Genomic DNA, 17773 nt, shown 5'->3' with positions numbered 1-17773 from the left:
GTTCTTGCCTGAGAAACAGTGAAGGCCCAGATCTGATTATGTCTCAGTATCGTGCCAGACTTCAAGTACCGGTAGCCTTTTAACTCATCTATTGTTAAATTATATTGAATTTGTTTGTGAACAAGAAACAGATTGTTATATATATATATATATATATATATATATATATATATATATATATATATATAATTTTTTTTTTTTTTTTTTTTTTTTTTGATTGATTTATATATATACAAATAAATAAAGTGTTTTATTTCTGTAAAACCAACTTCCCGGTGCCTCATCTGTTAAGGTCTAATCTTAACCGTTAGATTTTGTTTTAGAGGGATAATTCAATTTTATATATATATATATGTGTGTGTGTGTGTGTATATGTATATATATATATATATATATATATATATATATATGATGGAGCAACCAGAATATAAATGTATTATGTGACTGTAGAGGCCTTTGGAATAAAATTACATTTTAGTATATTTTTAATAACCAAATGCACCAATGCTTTGATTTTACTGATTGATCACTCATAACTTTAATAAGCTTAACAGGAATTAAATATTATGGCCAGAGTACACTGCTACTAATTCTGGAATTAATACAATGCAAATCAGAATCTCACCCCCTAAACTTTTAATAATAAAAGTAGCTGCCATTTTGAAATTGTACTGTACAGAGACTTCTTCCAGACACAATACTCTTTGAATATGATATCCAACAACACAGTATCAGACATGTGACAGTAGGTCAATTTAAAGCATTTCAGTAGAAGGGCAACCCTGATAAAGTACTCACAAAATGTGTCAACATACACAATTGCTGGATTGCACATCGGCAAATCATATAAACCATTTTACATGCATCAAACATACATTTTGTATCTTTTCACATAGACCCTTTAAAATGTATCAAAGATTCAACGAGCTTCTATTAAATCCAGTCTTTCTTTCTCAGTATTAAACTTTAAAAGCAAAGCTATAAAAACAAGGGAGTGCATTCAGAATAAGAGCAAAAGTGAAAACTCCCTTTTAAAGTTCTGAGCTAACCACAGTGGTGTTGTCGACAAGTGCTAAAATGTCTTAAGTTTGTTAACAGAGGTGTACCTTCTGAAACGATGCAAAAGACAAGGCATACTGTGGAATCAAACTTCTTGAAAGGGTCATGAATTTTGCTTTAGCGACCGAGAGAACCAAAGCTGCACTTGGATTCAATCATTTGTTCAGAATGACGTAACGATTTTGTGCCAAGAACATGCTAAAAACTTGGCCGCAACATTTCATCGAACACAACTGAGCATTTATTGTGCCATAACTGAGGGGATTATGGTTTTGGTTGAGTGTTCATTTAATGCTCAGCTGCTTTGAGTCACTACATTGTTCCCTCTACTCCACCAACCAAATGGAAAAAAAATGATAGCTCCTCCTCCTGTGGATCTTTCCATTCTGTTACTAAGGCAGCTGGATCAATGTGATGGCAACCTGGACTGGTTAGATGTTGGGAGAAGATGAGTGTGTGGTCGCCATCCTCCGCACCTCACTTTGTTAGGGAGCAGATGTCTTGGTCAGGTCCTGGTTCTCAGCCAAGTGGAGCTTTTGTCTGAACACATTAAGGATTCGCACAGACAAAACCCTGAAGTGAAAATAGATTATTTAAAACCAGTGTCTGTGCCTGGAGTGCTGGGTGATTCCCATCAATGAACGTTTGAGGAAAAGGATACATCGAGGTGCTGAGTTCCTCCAGCTGCAGGAACAAACGGACAAAAGGCGTGAGAGGTGCGATGAAAATAACAGCCCAAATTAGTGTGTGAGTGTGTGCACTCTATCTGAATAAACTCCCATCGTCGGACCATGTTTACAAAAGCACTTCCCTTCTGCTCCGCCGCTACAGCTAGCAAGGATTCCAGGCAGCAGTCTCCGTAAACAAGCTTAGGGCCTTTTCTCACACACGGCACCGCAACTTCCCCTCAGCGAACATAGCAGCCACAGGCGTGGGTAACCAGCGCCACACGACAGGCTAACAATAGACACTCTTTCAAGGCATTCTTGGCCGACACCGAGCTGTTTGTGCTGGATAATAATAATCAACATTCAACACGTACAAGAAACTCGGCAGAGCGTTCAACGATGTCCACACTGCTTACATGACTAATCTCAGACTGGCTTATCTGCTTTGATGAAAGGTTCACAGCTGTGAAGAGTGAAAGGAAGGAAAAAATAGATTTGGTGCTTTTGATATCCTGAATGTCATGACCTTGACTTGTTAACACTCTCGCTCTTTAAAAGAACAACAACAAAAAGAAAGCATATTACAGTATTTAACTATTCCCCTGATTGACAGGTTCAATGACACTTTATTGACAGTTAATAACTGTAGTGCTCATAACCATTTAATTTTCTCCAGGTTTTCATTTGTATTATTGTTTTTGAAGGGTGAATGAAGTGTTTGGCCTTGGCCAGAGTTGAGACTGGGACATGCCCTGATGATGCTCTGAAACACTCATTAAAATCCATCAAAGTGCATTTAAGAAATTGGAGAAATATAACTAAGAGAGATTTACTGATGTATAGTAAATGTCCACCATGACAGATGACAATGTAACACGATTTATTGTCATTTAGTGGGCAGTTTTGGCATGCATTGCTTACGTTGCATAGCAGGTGCTCCAGGTTGTGGTCGGAGGCACACTTCCTCTGGTCCTCTGAAAGCTCCTCCACGTGGCTGTCGAGGCTGAAGTGCAGTCGTGCCAGCTTCTCCTGCATCTCACGCACATGCTCCAGTTGCTCAAAGGAGCACACCTTACCTAGAAACCCAGACAAGTGTAACTTTCCTCAGGCAGGAGTGTCATCTCTTTTAGCTGCAGGAGGATTACAGCGAAGTCTTGAGTGTTTCCATGGCACCAGAAGTGTAAAAATAGCCCCACAACTATCTGATTTCCGTTTGATTCATGGAACAAAACCACTTTTCAACTGGCTTTATTTTCAGTCCGTAACAGAATATTCCCTGGGTGGCCTCTCTAATTAAGGTTATCTTACCGAAAGCCTGTAGTTTGCCTGAGTGGAAGTCATTGAGGAGGTTGAGGAGGCCTCCCTCCATCTCTCTCACATCTGAGACATCCGTGAGAAACGAGTGCTGCAGGGGGGAAGACTGGACTACTCGACTGGGCCCTGCAGGCTGGGGGGCCCTGGGCTTCTCCTTGTGGGGCCTGAGGGAAAAACAAACAGAAACGTCACAATTACACATAATCTGTTCTTGTAAATCACAATCCTGTCTTTTTAGCATTTAGTTTCACAATCACCATTGCCAATTGTTCAGCAAAAGATAGTCACACTTTCAAGAAATATGTTTTCTGACGTAATATAACATATTACTAAAGTGGACTTCCACCTGTATTTTAAAATGTCAATGCAGAGCGAGTGCAGTGTATTTATTTCTAAGGGACTTTTATAGATCACATCAACATTTTCTACTATACTCAGATGTAGCTGTGGTAGAGATACTCACGTGAGCTATTTCAGTCAGTTATGTTTGAATATGAATGTGATGATAATACATAAACAGAACATGTGAAGCAGCTGTGCAGAACTACTATTGGATCTCACTGTTACTGTGTGACACAAACCTGGTGGTCTTCGGTGGAGCGAGAACAGCTGTGAACACCTCTTTGGGCTGTCCTGGCGCTCCTATGGACCTCTTAAACTTGCCTCGGTTCTTGGGGGAGGGGGGCTGTGGCAGGCCGAGAGAGAAGGTGGCACTTTTGCTGGCGGGCAGGACGGAGAGTTTGCGTGGGTTGATGGGGGGAGGAGGGGGCTGGGGGAGAGACACCTTTGGGCTCCGCTTCTTGCGTTTGTCTTCCATTATCATTGATCTCTTGAGTGAAGCACTCTGGAGTGATATGAAGGGGCACTGCCTGGCCGGTGTACGGGACGTCCTGAAGCAACAAAGGGTAGGAAGTTGAAAACCTGCAGCCTTCCCCCTCCCTGAGGAAAGGGCTCCGTGGAGACTGCGCCAAAACTAGTGCTGCAGATCAGGGTTCTCCACTCTGCAAAAAAAAAAAACATTTAATAGTGCACTAATTAGGTTAACAGCGTCCCAAGGTCATCACAACAATATATATTTGTCACAGAGCAATCTAAATCATCAATGTTTACCACATTTTAATACAAAGGGCCAGTGAGGAAGATTATGTGATTGCATTTAGATTACATTTTCGAATGGAAGCAGTTTTCAGACTTTTTTTTTTCTTCTAATGCTTCCCTGATGTAAAGAGAGAGTGAGAGAGTGAAGCAGTGGCCTAGAAAGATATTTTTAGAACAGCCTCAAACATTTTCCTAACAATCAAATCGATTATATGCTACACAAATGATCAAGAAACAGAGCTACACTGCAGAGGCTTTGTTTTTATTTTCACTACTCAAATAGCTGAACTGCACAGATGGGTAACATGAACCCTGAGAGGAGAGACGCTTTCACACTAAAGGCTGAAGGAGAAAATCAATATGCTGCATGCATTATTATTGAGACAGTAGGTAGTGTTTACACCCAGTTTGTGACCAGAAAGAAAAGCACATTGTACATGCTGAAGTGGCCCAACTAAATAGAATAGCCCTGCAATAAATTATAATATTTTACTAGCAATTAAAATAGACTTGGATTATGATGGTCCATCATCTGTTGTTCACTTATCTGTATGGTATTGTATATTCGGCTCAGTGATATTAGTACATACAGCAGCAGAGCGGTTCCTTATTGTTATCAACAACCCAAGTGAGTGCATTAATGTCATTGTGGTCTCTGTGCCTAAGAGATCGCTTCATATCAAGCATATAACGCTTATAACAGCTGGTACACAGCGTCTGCCTCCGCTCAAAGTAACGTAATCTAAAGATGGCCACTAGAACACAATGGCAACTTTACACGATGAAATCCTTATTTACTTGGGAGTATGTCAACCCAGGAGAAAAGCTGCTTTCAGCCCGACATGGAGACAGCAGTTTGCTTCGCTACGGTGTTAAATTATGCGAGAGAGAGGACGCGTAAAGCAGATATGTATCATCGACGAGTGGCAAGAATACGACTTACCGAATCAATTACGCACCAGAAAGCAAACCGGTTGAGCGAAGCGTCAAATTTCTCCTCCCGCCATTTAAAAACGTCTATGTCGACCTCATCGGGACTAATGTCAATAAACACACGGTGTTGCTGCTGAACTGTGTCCGCTGCAGCGCAGGAGTCATTCACTGGTAATCACTGATCAAAAGGTAAAGCGGGGCATGATCGATGCGCTCGGCTCTTGCGGAGCTGTGGTGTTTTGTCCGTCTTAAAGGGACAGTCCTCCTCGCTGCGCGTGTGCGCGGAGAGGAGCAGCCCGTGACACTCAGCACGTGAGTGAGTGTCACTGTTTACTCTTCTCGTCGTGCGGCGAACATCCTGCCGGGTAGGTTCTAGGCTACGTGTACGTTTTGTTCGTTTTGTTCGAAAATACAGAAATACCATGTTTTTTTTCTTTTTCGGATTGAAGCCAAAAACGGAAAAAGCACAACCGGTTTTTCGTTTTTTTCCGTCTGAATCCAAAAGCGAAAATACGAGAGAACTGAACTCAAATAACGAGCCTATTTTGTTTTTTGCAAATCCTTCTTTTGTTTTTTTTCTCTTGAAGACAGACGCAAAGCAAGGCAGGCGACCCGGAAGTACGAGTCTGTCAAAATAAAAGCCACGGCAATAGAAGGATTGTAGGCCAATAATATAGTTTAATCAAAGTCATGTTTGTGTGCAGAGTTGTTGCTGTTAGCGTGTATTTTTACAACATATTGTGCTGTTTCTTGAGTGAACGCAGAGCAGACTCTTTATGAGGAGACGCAGAGTAAAGGTGTTCACCCTTTCTACCAGCAGATGGCAGTATATGTGTATCTAACCATACATTTAGTTATATTTACCTGTGTCTCTGATTTAGGTTATTGATACAGACGTATTTTAATGCTGTTTATTTTCTCTGATATGTAATGTTCATGGTTAATTTACAACCTAGTTATATACATCATATATTTACTTGTTATATTTGTGTCATTTTAGAACCAAACATTCCTACATGGAATAATGAGCATGTGTTGAAAATCACATTGTCTTAATGTAGGCACTTTGATCTAAAGAATGATGTAGCGCTGTGCTGTGTGTGAACACTGTGGTCGGAGTTATATGAGTTATTGTATAAGACTGAAACATGGGGAGCACATCTACTCTCACATTTTGAAGATGTCTCACATGGTTTAGAGGAGTCAAATGATTGTTCAGCGTTGTTGACAGTTTTTAGCCGTATGTCTGTGTGTTAGATACGTCATATTCAATGTATGTGTTCACACTTGAAGCTGATTCTGATCCAGGAAATGGACATCCCATTGGACGTTTTCCATAATATTTAAGGTCAGTAAAGAATGTACAATCTTGCACCACAAAGTGGGTATTTCGATATTTGTATTTTCGATTCAACTGTGAGTATACTATGTGTACTACATAATAGTATACTATAACTTTGAGTATAAGTGTGTTGTATCTAAGTTAAGGTATCCTACTCTGTGTCGATATAAGTTCAGTTTCCACAGCAAATGCTGATACTGTTGGAATTTTAGTGACATTCATTTATTGAGCACACCATACCTGTGCCAGCTCAAATTAAGCATTGGAGGACCTGCAGAGAATTCAGTCTCTCACGTACGCACGCACACACACATACACACACACACACAATATAGAGGCCAAATTTGTAAGTTGCTTTGGATAAAAGCATCAGCTAAATGAAATGTAATGTAATAATCATTAAAAAAATATGACTCTTGGATCTTTGCTTCCATACAGGTTCAATAGCTGAATAAAAACATTTCATGTAATTGTATTTAAAACATTACAAAATAAGTTGGTGCAACCTGTCAACCAAAATGTACTAAAATTGTACATAGTTCATAGTCCTTTGAGGCACAGATATTTATTGTGGTCAGAATGGAAACAGATATCAGGACCAAATAAAACTAAAGCAAACCTTTAAAGTAATACAAAAATATGTCTTTTTATTATGGCAGATCAGAACAGAAACGTGACACAAAATGCAGTTTGTAGAAAAAATACAGAGCTCTTAGGCATGTTTTTGTTGTTCCAAAGTGAATGTGAACAATAACTCAAATCTAACTGACTTTCTGGTCTGATGAGCTGTTTGAGTACGAGTATGCCTTTCCTAGGACTATTCTGTCTCTAAGCAGCTTAAAGAAGGCGTAGTAGTTGCTGAAGAGAATCAGAGCCAGTGATATTGTCTGATGCCATTTTTCTGAACATATTAATGAGTAGAGCTGGTAGAATATCATGGCACCTTCCAGGATGATGAGTATGTTCAATATTCGTAAAGGCCTGTTGAAGAAGAACTAAGGGGAGAGAGAGAGAGAGAGAGCATGCAGTCATCAGACAAAGTATGTGCAAGTAGCTGCCTTTTTATAATACTGCATATATTTGGTAAAACAGGCAGTACAGGACATCTGTTGTGTCTACAGGACCTGTTCATTTAGGAATACTCACATAGAAGCGATAATGGGACACGTCTGACGGAACGGCAACATTGTAGTGACCCATGGCCTTGTACACATTCTTATTATGTTTGACCAGGACTCCCTGTGGCCACATGTACTCTTCTGTCCATCTGGGCAAAGAGAGACAGCAGGTTGTAATTAGGATTTGAATCAAACTCGTCAAAATGGATCAAGAGCCCAGAGATGCACCAGGAGTGGTACGTACATGTGCTGAAGAACGTTGGAGCAGAGCGAGGGGTCTACTTTCTGCCAGCAGCCCAGGTGAGCTGCCGCTTTGTGCAGCAGGTCACAGTATCGAGGTGGCAACAGGTGCCTCATGAGGATGACTGACGTACTGACTGACACCAGGATGAACAACTCACAAGACCAGCGCTTGTCCACATACTGTGTACTCTGAGAAAATATATGGTGATATTATTATAGCATATTCAATTATTAACGTGTAAAAAGTTACAATTGAGACAGTTTCTTACCTTGACAAACCAGACAGGAACAAAGGCAACATAGTAAGCACTGAGCATCGAGCTGACCAGCACCTCCTTCATCCTCCAGTTGAAGTCCATCTTCAAGTACTCCACCTCCTTCCGGATGAGATCCGGGGATAGGCAGCAGGCATGAGTCGGCATGGCCTGGACGCCGTACAGCTGGCTGGTGTGCTGCTTCCACGTCTCCTTTAGCACAGTCAGGTAGTCCCGGCCCATGCTGCCTACCTCCTTGGAGCCGATGCTGGCAACGGGGGAAAGCAGACCTGCTCGCCGGAAGTCACAGCTCAGCCGGAAGAATGGAATATACATCCCGAATCTGTAGAAAAACAACAGCTTACTTTTACAATACCTAAAGCCTTGCAGCCACACTGCCAGGGTGGCTGAGCAAAGATTCTCACAGTGAAAACAAACATTTGCCACACATCAGTTTGCACCGATGTGAACAAAATAAATAAATATATATATATATATATATATATATATATGGCGCCAAATATCTTTCTTCACTTGAAAAGGCCAATCATGCTAAAAGTGTTTGCAAGCAAAGATACCATGACATCATGTTATTATTATTCAATAAACCGAATGTTACAAAGCAGTGTTTCAACTCTTCTTTTTTTGCCAACCATGTACACAGCTTGTTTCAGCAAAAAATATTTTAAACACATTTGACATCCAGCTGCATCCAATCCCGCTCATGAAAAATGGGGACAATATGAACCTATGAAATACATGCAAATGCATTGAGACATGGAAAACAGCAAAAGTATTTTCTGTCAATCAAGTACAACCCTCTTTGTTCTCCTTGTATCTACTCACGGGTAGCAGAGGAAGAGCAGGCTGAGGACAGAGTAGGTCCTGAAGAGGTAAATAAGTGAGCGACACAGGCTCCAGCCTGTCAGCGTTAGCACAGCGAACCGAGCCATCACGAGAAAGATCGAATGAGGGAAGGATAGTTTCCCACTCTGTGACGCCTGAGAAGAGAAGTTGCATTAATACCATTTTGCCATTAGCTTTTTATTCAAAGAACAGAATCAAAGATGTGAGAGGGAAAAAGCACATATATATCTGTAGGAGTTTACTTCAAACCCTTGCATCAAATACATTGACATGAATTGTGCCATTTCATATTGAAACGTATAGCAACACTTGTGAGGGACGAAAGCTAAATTCTAAAAAGGTAGAAGCCAGAAATGTAACTCTTACCTCTTTAACAATTGCTGCAATTAACCTCCTCGCCAGTATGATGATTGTGAACACCAGCATGTTATAATCAATAAGGTGAAAGTTCTGTAAATAATGAGATGGATTCAGGATTATTTCTCCCACTTGCAAACTTCCAAACAGAGACACAGGGATGTATGGCAGACAAAACAACTGCTGAAAATAACACCCGATAACCAACATAACCACAACATAATTCGAGAGCTGACCACTGAGTGCTCACCAGCGATGTGTGTGAGGGAGGGTGCGATGGGGGGTACCACCACACAGTCTTGTAGATGTTGACGTAATGGACAAACAGGGCGATGAGGTGGCAGAAGAAAAGATGGAGCTCAAACAGCACGTTGCGATCCACAGATAACTCGGGGATCTTACAGTGCTTCAGAGGTACAACCGTCTGTGCAGCCAGTGGGGGATTGGACATGCATGTCCCCGAACCATTCCTGCAGACAAAACTACGGTTGTATTAGGACGCCTACATCACTCTGTGATAACATGGGACCACTGGAGTGGGACAGGGGCATCAAGACTCCCAGGCTGCAACGGTCACTTAACTCGCTGTGTGTTTCAAGCAGACGTATATCAGAGCTTACCTTGTCCGAGATCGCACCCCTGTGACCGGAGAGCTGGTGGAGTGGTTCCCGTTGCTGACCGAGCCCGGTTCGTTGCTCAGTGGAGGTCTGCAGTACGTGGTACGGTTCGCCCCTCTCCTTCCACCGGCCATCGCAGACACACCCACGGCTCACTTCTCCCAGCTACGCACTGTTTTTTTTTTTTTTACGATTTCTCTCCGTGTGCTTGTATCTGTTCACACGGAGGCGGGTCACTGTGCTCGAGAAGGCCGATCTAGAATGTCAAAAAGCGGAATAACACGTATTGACCAACGGGTGGAAGTGATTTAAAATCAGTCCACGACATGTATCACGTGGGATAGAAGTCCCGTGGAGGAGCATCAGTAGCTGGTGAAGTTATATTTCGCTTAGTGATTGGATTAGTCACAGAGTTGACGATAAGGAGTGGTGCACAGTCATAACAACATATATGCAAGTGTAAGGTTTCGTGGCAAATCAAAGCACGTAACAGTCAGTAAGATGTGCAAGAAGAAAAATTCTCCCTCGTGTAAATCACGCACGAGTAGTTATCTGGCGTTGAACAAGTTAGGGACATATGCACAGCATCTCTTTATATGGGGCAAGTTGTTTTTTGCGGAAGCTGACATTACAAGCTAGCGAAGAAGCAACACAAGCTGCTCTCTGCCCGGTCACATAGTTCCTATGAGCCGGTTCAGCACGAGGCAGAGCGCCAAACCAACGTGGACCCCCGTTCAACGGACTCGGTCTGTCCGCCAAGACCACGCTTGATTAAATAAAAGAGTTGAGGCCTAAGCTAACAGTATCTCTGACTAGCTAGCTCCTACCCGAGCTCCGAGGCCCGACAAGTACATTAACTCACCAGTGGCTCCGTTACCGGCGCTACAAGCTGCTCGGTTGCATTCACAACAAGTCAGGCGCAGTAAATCTTCAAAATATTATTTAAAATACTGGCGTGTTTTCCATCGAAATCAGCGAAGACAGTCATTGTTGATGTGAAACTAGCCGCTGATAGATGGGGGCGCGGATCTGTTGGACCTGTGGGAGGAGAGTCATTTAAAGGGGTATTACACCGGTAACGTGTACTTTCATGAGGCAATGATGTACTTACACGGTTATACGTTGTACAACTTCAGGATCGTGACAGTATGAGTGGACTAATGTGTCTGAAATAAAGATGTAATTTAATATAAGCTGTGTGTATACAGTTCTGTTGGTTTGGTGCAACTTGTTTACATGATTGGCGAAAATGTCAATTTTTTTGTGGATTTGTATTATTGATCGCTTATAATTGGCCGAAACGCGAGCTATGACTAACTGGGAAAGGCATGTGGAACCGAATATTTTCAGAATTGTTTTGGGCCACAATTAAAATGTAGAAATACATTTATTCTATCAGATCACTTTTTAAATACCACTGGTGCACCACCAAAGGTTTCTCCCACAAATCCTAACGCTGTATGGGAACAGGTTATCAAGACCTCCTGTGTCAATAGTGCTTTTGTGATGAGGTACAGTATGTAGTGTAAAATACTGCATCGTCTGTCGTACCAAAACCGCACTTTTTCCTTAATAGCATTTCACCGGGAGATCTACAGTAGTTTCTTAAGCAAGTATGTCTTGCTTCTCAGTCTTATCAAAGCCTCAGTGCAGCCTTAAATATAGGCAACCATCCAACTAATATGGACAGACTACTTATGGTGATCAAAACACATTCAATTAAACAGGAAACATAATTTACTTTTTAAACTTTATTTTTTTCATAAAAAAGGCAGTTTGCTTGTGTAAAAATAATGTAAATCTGGACACTTTAATAAAAAAACATTAAAATTCCACATGCTCAATGATCACATCCTCATGAAAAGTATCTTTTAAAACTACAAATCCCTTAAAAGGGGTTAGTAACTATTGACTAAGAAGCAGTCAGCCTCAGAGTCACACAGCAAGGCTTCTGCTTTTTCCAGGGACTTTCAATGGACCTGTTAAGACAAAAGAATATTTTAATAATCTCAACAGCAAAAAAAAGGAGCAAAAAAAAGGCCAACAATAAAATGCTATATCTTCTCAACTGACCATAAAAGCCTGTTAAACTGGAGTTCAATGTGTCAACTGCACCTACAGTTTTCCTACAACCTAAGAAGAGAAACAGACATGAGATCTTGGACACACCAGTGACTTCATGCAGTGAATAACACACATGCAAAACTAACTTTATACTACAAAAGTATCATGCAACTCAAGCTGAAAGGTTTTGTCCACCAATGGGAAGTTTTAACGCTTTGAGTGCAACTACTAAATTTCATTAATCTACATTCTACAGAAATTATCAAGATGGAAATAGGTAAGTATTGAGTGAAATGAATGGACCATTATTGGCTTTATTTGAGCAAGAGTTGCATCACAACCATTTCTGATTGTTTTGTACGGCTTATTTTGCTCGGAAATAACTACAGATAGCATAATTTTGTACGTCAATGTTTTTGATATGTTTTGGATGACTTTCATTACTTGATGTTTTGCACAGAAAACAAAAAACAAAAAAAATCTAACAAATGAGTGTTGGGGTTAGTTTTACCTTCTTGTGGCGATCTTTAGGCTTTTAGAATCCTCTCCTCTGCGATTTTTTTCTTTTATAAAAACCAGCCAGCATGACTTTGCATCAAAGTCAAGTAAGATCCCTGCAAGCTTGATTTGGAATACTGTTGAAATTCGTTATTTCAAGTGGCTGAAGATACATTGCTCTCTTGAGAGCTTGAATAGATACACTAACTGAAGGTTAATGACAATCCATGTTCAAGCACTACATCATTCTCAATTCAATACATGTATTTGGCAGCACATTACCTCAAGGAATGAGCTTTATTTTATTGTTTTTGAAGGCGACATTACAAGTGTCATTTAGATAAGTTTTGAAAACAGACGAAGAGGATAAGCTCAATGTCATTACACTGCTTTTGTTTTTTTTGTCAGGCTAACGTGTATACATACAGCTTATTCAGCGTTGTTGAGAAACCACTGAGGACCACTTTCACAAACTGAAGGCATTCCTTTGGTACAACAAAGGCAAAATACCATGTTTAGTTTGATTAAAAAGAAACTAGAAACTTTATTGAAACACGCACTGCAGAAAAACATTTGGGGATATATTTAGTATCCTATTTAGCCAAAGGTACACAGGCATTATGCATTTTGGAGACGGTACGGCTTAAAGCATACACAGTTTTCCTACGGTTATGTACAAAATATTGAGTTGGCTGCTGCCTTCCTCTCACACAGTAAGGATTGTCAATCCTTCAAGCTTTACAAGAATTAGTCGATCAGCGTTGATTTCGCAAGTAATAGTCCGGACAGATCACAATATATCAATTGTAAAGTGGGGCAAAAATAGAAGTATTTCTCTTTGCCAAATGGTTTGCAATAGTATTTTAGGATAAGCTATAACTTCACACCAGACTAGATTTGTATTGTAGTATAAACCAATATAAGATAAGACTTTTTTTTTTTTTTTTATCAAAACGGCTCAGGGCTGTATTTGAGTTTGTGACTAAATCTGTTAGTGAAGTTACATTGAGGCATTGTGAATCATTTTTGTCCAGTCATGAAGGACTTTTAGAATGCAGCCTACGTGAGAAGAATTTATCGCCACAGTCACATTTTGTTCAGATGCAATTAACTTAAACGATAAATCATTAAAATGGTACTCTTGTTTCTTTGTTAGGGTTATGTCACTAGGACCTGCCAACTACGCAACTGAAACAAACATTAAATGGAAACAGGTAAACAACGAAAAACCCCGTCTTCATGTTTCTCCTCTGGCACTCTATGATACATCCAACAAAACGTCTACGGAGTTTAAAAAACAAAAAATAAAATAAACCATAAAAAAGGGAACAAACGAGAGGGAAATTACTTTTGAAAAGTTCAGTGAGTTACAATCGGAGACAGTTGCCATAGCAACTCTCTACCAGTAGCCGTTCAGTATCTTCCATAGGGATGCTCTCTATACGTTCCCTTCGACTGCCTGGGGGCTGCGGTCTTGCCTCCAGCCCCGGAGCTGGACCATGAGTTGTCCCACTCATCTTGAGCTACATAGACAAAGGAGACGCACAGGAACAAATCATTAATGAGGTAGACAGGACGTCCAATCAGTCTTCCACAAGTGTCCTCAGTGTGCATGACACAAATCAAGTGCAATTTTATTATCTTACCATAAGGCTCGTACGGGGTTTCCTGGGCCTCGCCGTGTCCATAATCATAATATTCAGTATCTCTGTGGGCAGTAAAGTCGTGAGTATAGTATTTATCCATTTTGTGATACAATTTGTAATATTCAGAGTTGGTCAGGTAAAGTCACCCAAATTAATTTTGACTTACGCAGGTGCCGGTTGCTGATTATAATAATTGTCGTATCCCTCATAAGCAGGCTCTGCATACTGCTCTTCATATGCAGGCTACAATAATAGTAAAAAGTATGTTAGACAATACCAAGCATGTCAACTATTGCAACCAAAGGAACCCACATTGCACCTAATGGTTTTGAGACAATTCGTTTGAAAAGCAAACAGTCGTGACTTTGTTGAGCTAAACACTCAGTCACGACTGTTTGCTGTGCTGGCTCCTCATTGGTGGAACGAGCTCCCCATTGACATCAGGACAGCAGAAAGTCTCTACATCTTCCATCGCAAACTAAAAACACATCTTTTTCAACTATAACTTGAATAGGGTAGCGCCGTAGCAGCACTTAAATGTCTCTTACTGATAGCACTTTACTTTACATAACTTTATTGAAGAAGTTGTACTTGCTTGATTCTTGTTGTTCTGAGTTTGGACTCATGGTTTAATGCACTTATTGTAAGTCGCTTTGGATAAAAGCGTCAGCTAAATAACATGTAATGTAAAAAGGCAGAAACCAGGAAGTAAGCAACTTACATAGTCTTCATATCCATCAGATTTGGACTGTGATGCTGAGGGAGGACCCTGATGGGACATGGCTGCAGAGGGGAGCATTCTTGGAGCCCCTGCTGCAGGTGGTCTAGAGCGGGGAGCCGAGCCCCCTCTATTAGGCGCAGACGGCGGTCCACCTCTACCTGATGGTGCACCCCTATGCCCGTTGCCACGCCCTAATCCCCCCCGTGGTCCTCCACCACGCATCGCTCCCCGGGGAGCCCCACGTGGCATCCCTCGCCCCCTGTGGATGGTGAACCAGATTAATTTAAAACTAACAATACTTTAGGGTACTTTCACTGCTCAAACTCATGGCTGTTTACTAATGACATTGTTTCCAGATAATGCTACAATGCACTACTGTAGATGTTCCTACCGTGGTCCTCCAGCACCAGGTGGTCCACCCCTGCCTCTTCCGAGGTGACCACCTCGCCCCCTGCCTGAACCATCCTGGGATCCATTCAAGAAGTGAGGATCCATGTACTGGTCGTGTTCTCCAGGCTCCTAAAGATGAGACCAAAAGTTAATTTGCCATTTTCATGGGACAGCCGGGGAGACATCAATGACACAAACCATTATACTTTTCTCATACCTGTGGTCATTATTTACATACATCTATATCCATGTTAGCACTGTATTATTGTTGGATGTAATATAGGTCAAAAAGGACTTTCCTTTTCATTTAACTGAAAACGGATACAAAATCATCAACAAACTACAGTAGTATACTTATTCTCATAACTAGACAACATTAACAAATATTGAATAACGCTGGGCTATATTATTCCCCATTTCACGAAATACAGTAAAAATTATTTAAAGGCGGTTGATCGCCATGGCAACTATAAGGCTGTGTCGAGCACACTAAACGATTCCATGGCACACATACCGGGATAAGGAACTTCTTGACCTCCTCCATAGCATGAGCTATGCGCATATAGGCTTCTGGTACGGGTGCCATCACCTCAATGAACACGTGCAGTTCCATGGAAAGATGAGCATATTTGGCCTCGCCCCCCTTCCTCAACTCTTCCTCCTGAAAAAACAAGATGGAATCCAAATTATGATTAACGTACAAAACATTAGGGTGATACCGGGTAACATCCTTTGATTAGAGCAGGAAAATGTTTTTACAAATACCTTATTCTTGTCCCGCATGGAGCCTTTACCCAGCACTGAAATCTTTGCACCAGTATCTTCCTGGAGTCTCTTGATTGTGCTGCCCTGTGGTCCCAAAAGCTTACCAACAAAGTTGACCTGTAGGGGATATTTCAAGTTAATTTTGCACTACATTACCAGTAACAAAGTAAATGCATGGCATGTAGTACAGTCCATTCCTAACTTAAATCAGATCCATTCATCACTGTTGTAATAGCCCTTCTTCTAAATCTGCATTTTCAGAATGCTACGAAATTGATCATGCAGAAACAAGCTTAGTAGAGCACAGATCGCATGACTGGACTAATTCTGGGAGAGTCCAGTTGGATGAGAGGGTGCTTCAAGGCGATGCAGGATGTATTATTTATTTAATATAGAATTGCTGTGTTAATAGCGGCTTTATTTCTTTATTCACTAAACACCGCATCCAGTGGTCAAGCACTAAATGAGACAGAAGAAATGAACCGCTCACCCTTGGGTACTGCTTGGTAGGAATGAGTACCCGCTCTTTCAACTTGAGATTCTTGGTGGCAAACAGGTCCAGATACGTTTCCTTCTCTGGCTCTTTCTTGGTGTCGCCTTTCTGAATCCTCTCGATCTCTGCAGGCGAGAATGTAATTAGTTTATTGTATACATATAGTACCGTGCACCAATGAGTCGAGTATGCCAAAGGACCTGTGGTGTCAACGTGCGATTGCTCAACATCAATTATTTTTATTCATAAAAAGCATGTATGCCGTTACATTATTTTGAAAAGAGATACTGCATTATATTTAAACAAAACATATCACATTTTCAACCAAGAGCTTGACCCACATCGCAACCACGTGTTCATTTCGCCATTGTTCAGGCCTGTACCGGGCGATGTGGACTCGTTTAGGCACACACAAAAGGCTGCTAGGCCTCGCGCCATGCTGCCGTTGTAACGTCAGTCGGAATTCGCCTCGACAAGGTAGCAAACACATTACCTGCAGAAATAAGTTTGGTTGCGTGCGTGAACGACGAATCCAAGCTGTCTTTCTCAGCCAGGAGCTCCGGAAGGTATTTAGTGTCTTCCATTTTGATTTTCCTTTGTGGGCTCGAGTCGAAATGTAATGCTTGGCTCGTAACGCACCAGTACGGCCGTTTTAAACAGCTACGCCCCGCTACGGTCGTTCGATGCTGCAACCCAGTAGACGACCCGGTGTCTCCGACTGCGGCACAATAAACGGTCGAGTTGCAGGACGACCCGGTATCTTTCCGTTGCAAGTCGCGCGGCTCTCTTCAATGGACAAAGGAGCAATGGCGCAGCTGCATTTCAGTGTGGTGGGAGGAGGAAGATACGAGAGAGGAGGCGATGACGTCACCGCCGGAGCGCACCAAGGTAATCGGGAGGGAAAGGCAGCGGGGGCGTGATCTCATTAAACCAGTGCATATTCATTGGAACCTATTGGAGGTCCAAAGCCTTCTCGCTGATCGTGGTTCTTATATCAATTCTCATGTCAATTGAACGGTGGACCTTCTATCAATGCTGGTTACTGAAAACTGGTATCGTGATTTTATTGGTTAGACTTGGAGAACGATTTGTTCTGCTGTGGTTTCACAGAACTATTCCATTGTTAGGTGTCTATTGTACACGACCAATGGGGTCCCTCCATTTGAAACAATTTTGCAACTTGCATAATTTACAGGACGAATATATTTTAATTAAGCTGCAATAAACAATTATTTGTATGATTCTAATGAGTCTTCTTTTTAATTAGATAATTAGTTTATTTATTTTTCATGCAGATTATTGAAAAAGGCCCTTCTTGTGTTACCA

At 41.3% G+C, this 17773-nt stretch overlaps 3 protein-coding genes across 8 annotated transcripts; all 3 read right to left on the bottom strand.

Moving 5' to 3' along the window:
* Positions 1–613: 613 nt before the first annotated feature.
* Positions 614–5335, bottom strand: ccdc28b (coiled-coil domain containing 28B). Of its 4 annotated transcripts, none has more exons than XR_004611880.1 (6): positions 5083–5320; positions 3623–4042; positions 3036–3205; positions 2649–2803; positions 1721–2190; positions 614–1599 (listed from the first exon to the last, which is right to left on the bottom strand). XR_004611880.1 is itself a non-coding variant. In XM_034563305.1 (6 exons), the coding sequence occupies exons 2-6, from the start codon at positions 3862–3864 to the stop codon at positions 1545–1547; spliced, it is 645 nt and encodes a 214-aa protein (XP_034419196.1). In that variant the 5' UTR covers positions 3865–4042; positions 5083–5335; the 3' UTR covers positions 614–1544. The 4 variants fall into 4 exon arrangements, 1 of the variants encoding a protein (XP_034419196.1); XM_034563305.1 differs by having other exon boundaries at positions 1721–1743; positions 5083–5335; XR_004611878.1 differs by having other exon boundaries at positions 1721–2803.
* A 1699-nt stretch (positions 5336–7034) lies between these two features.
* tmem39b (transmembrane protein 39B) lies at positions 7035–10924 on the bottom strand. The gene is made up of 9 exons (XM_034563304.1): positions 10733–10924; positions 9874–10126; positions 9504–9723; positions 9263–9346; positions 8876–9030; positions 8045–8372; positions 7777–7964; positions 7561–7681; positions 7035–7409 (listed from the first exon to the last, which is right to left on the bottom strand). Exons 2-9 carry the CDS (start codon positions 10002–10004, stop codon positions 7176–7178), a joined length of 1461 nt encoding a protein of 486 aa, XP_034419195.1. The 5' UTR covers positions 10005–10126; positions 10733–10924; the 3' UTR covers positions 7035–7175.
* A 682-nt stretch (positions 10925–11606) lies between these two features.
* Positions 11607–17341, bottom strand: khdrbs1a (KH domain containing, RNA binding, signal transduction associated 1a). Of its 3 annotated transcripts, XR_004611887.1 has the most exons (11): positions 16941–17307; positions 16445–16572; positions 15955–16071; positions 15704–15850; positions 15191–15318; positions 14800–15058; positions 14245–14321; positions 14079–14140; positions 13781–13955; positions 11944–12003; positions 11607–11849 (listed from the first exon to the last, which is right to left on the bottom strand). XR_004611887.1 is itself a non-coding variant. In XM_034563463.1 (9 exons), exons 1-9 carry the CDS (start codon positions 17029–17031, stop codon positions 13846–13848), a joined length of 1119 nt encoding a protein of 372 aa, XP_034419354.1. In that variant the 5' UTR covers positions 17032–17341; the 3' UTR covers positions 12699–13845. The 3 variants fall into 3 exon arrangements, 1 of the variants encoding a protein (XP_034419354.1); XR_004611888.1 differs by lacking the exon at positions 11944–12003; XM_034563463.1 differs by lacking the exons at positions 11607–11849; positions 11944–12003 and having other exon boundaries at positions 12699–13955; positions 16941–17341.
* Between the last annotated feature and the right edge of the window lie 432 nt (positions 17342–17773).

This window comes from Cyclopterus lumpus, chromosome 22 (assembly GCF_009769545.1).
Source record: "Cyclopterus lumpus isolate fCycLum1 chromosome 22, fCycLum1.pri, whole genome shotgun sequence".
NCBI classification, from domain to species: domain Eukaryota; kingdom Metazoa; phylum Chordata; class Actinopteri; order Perciformes; family Cyclopteridae; genus Cyclopterus; species Cyclopterus lumpus.
This window is presented reverse-complemented; position numbering and strand designations above follow the sequence as displayed.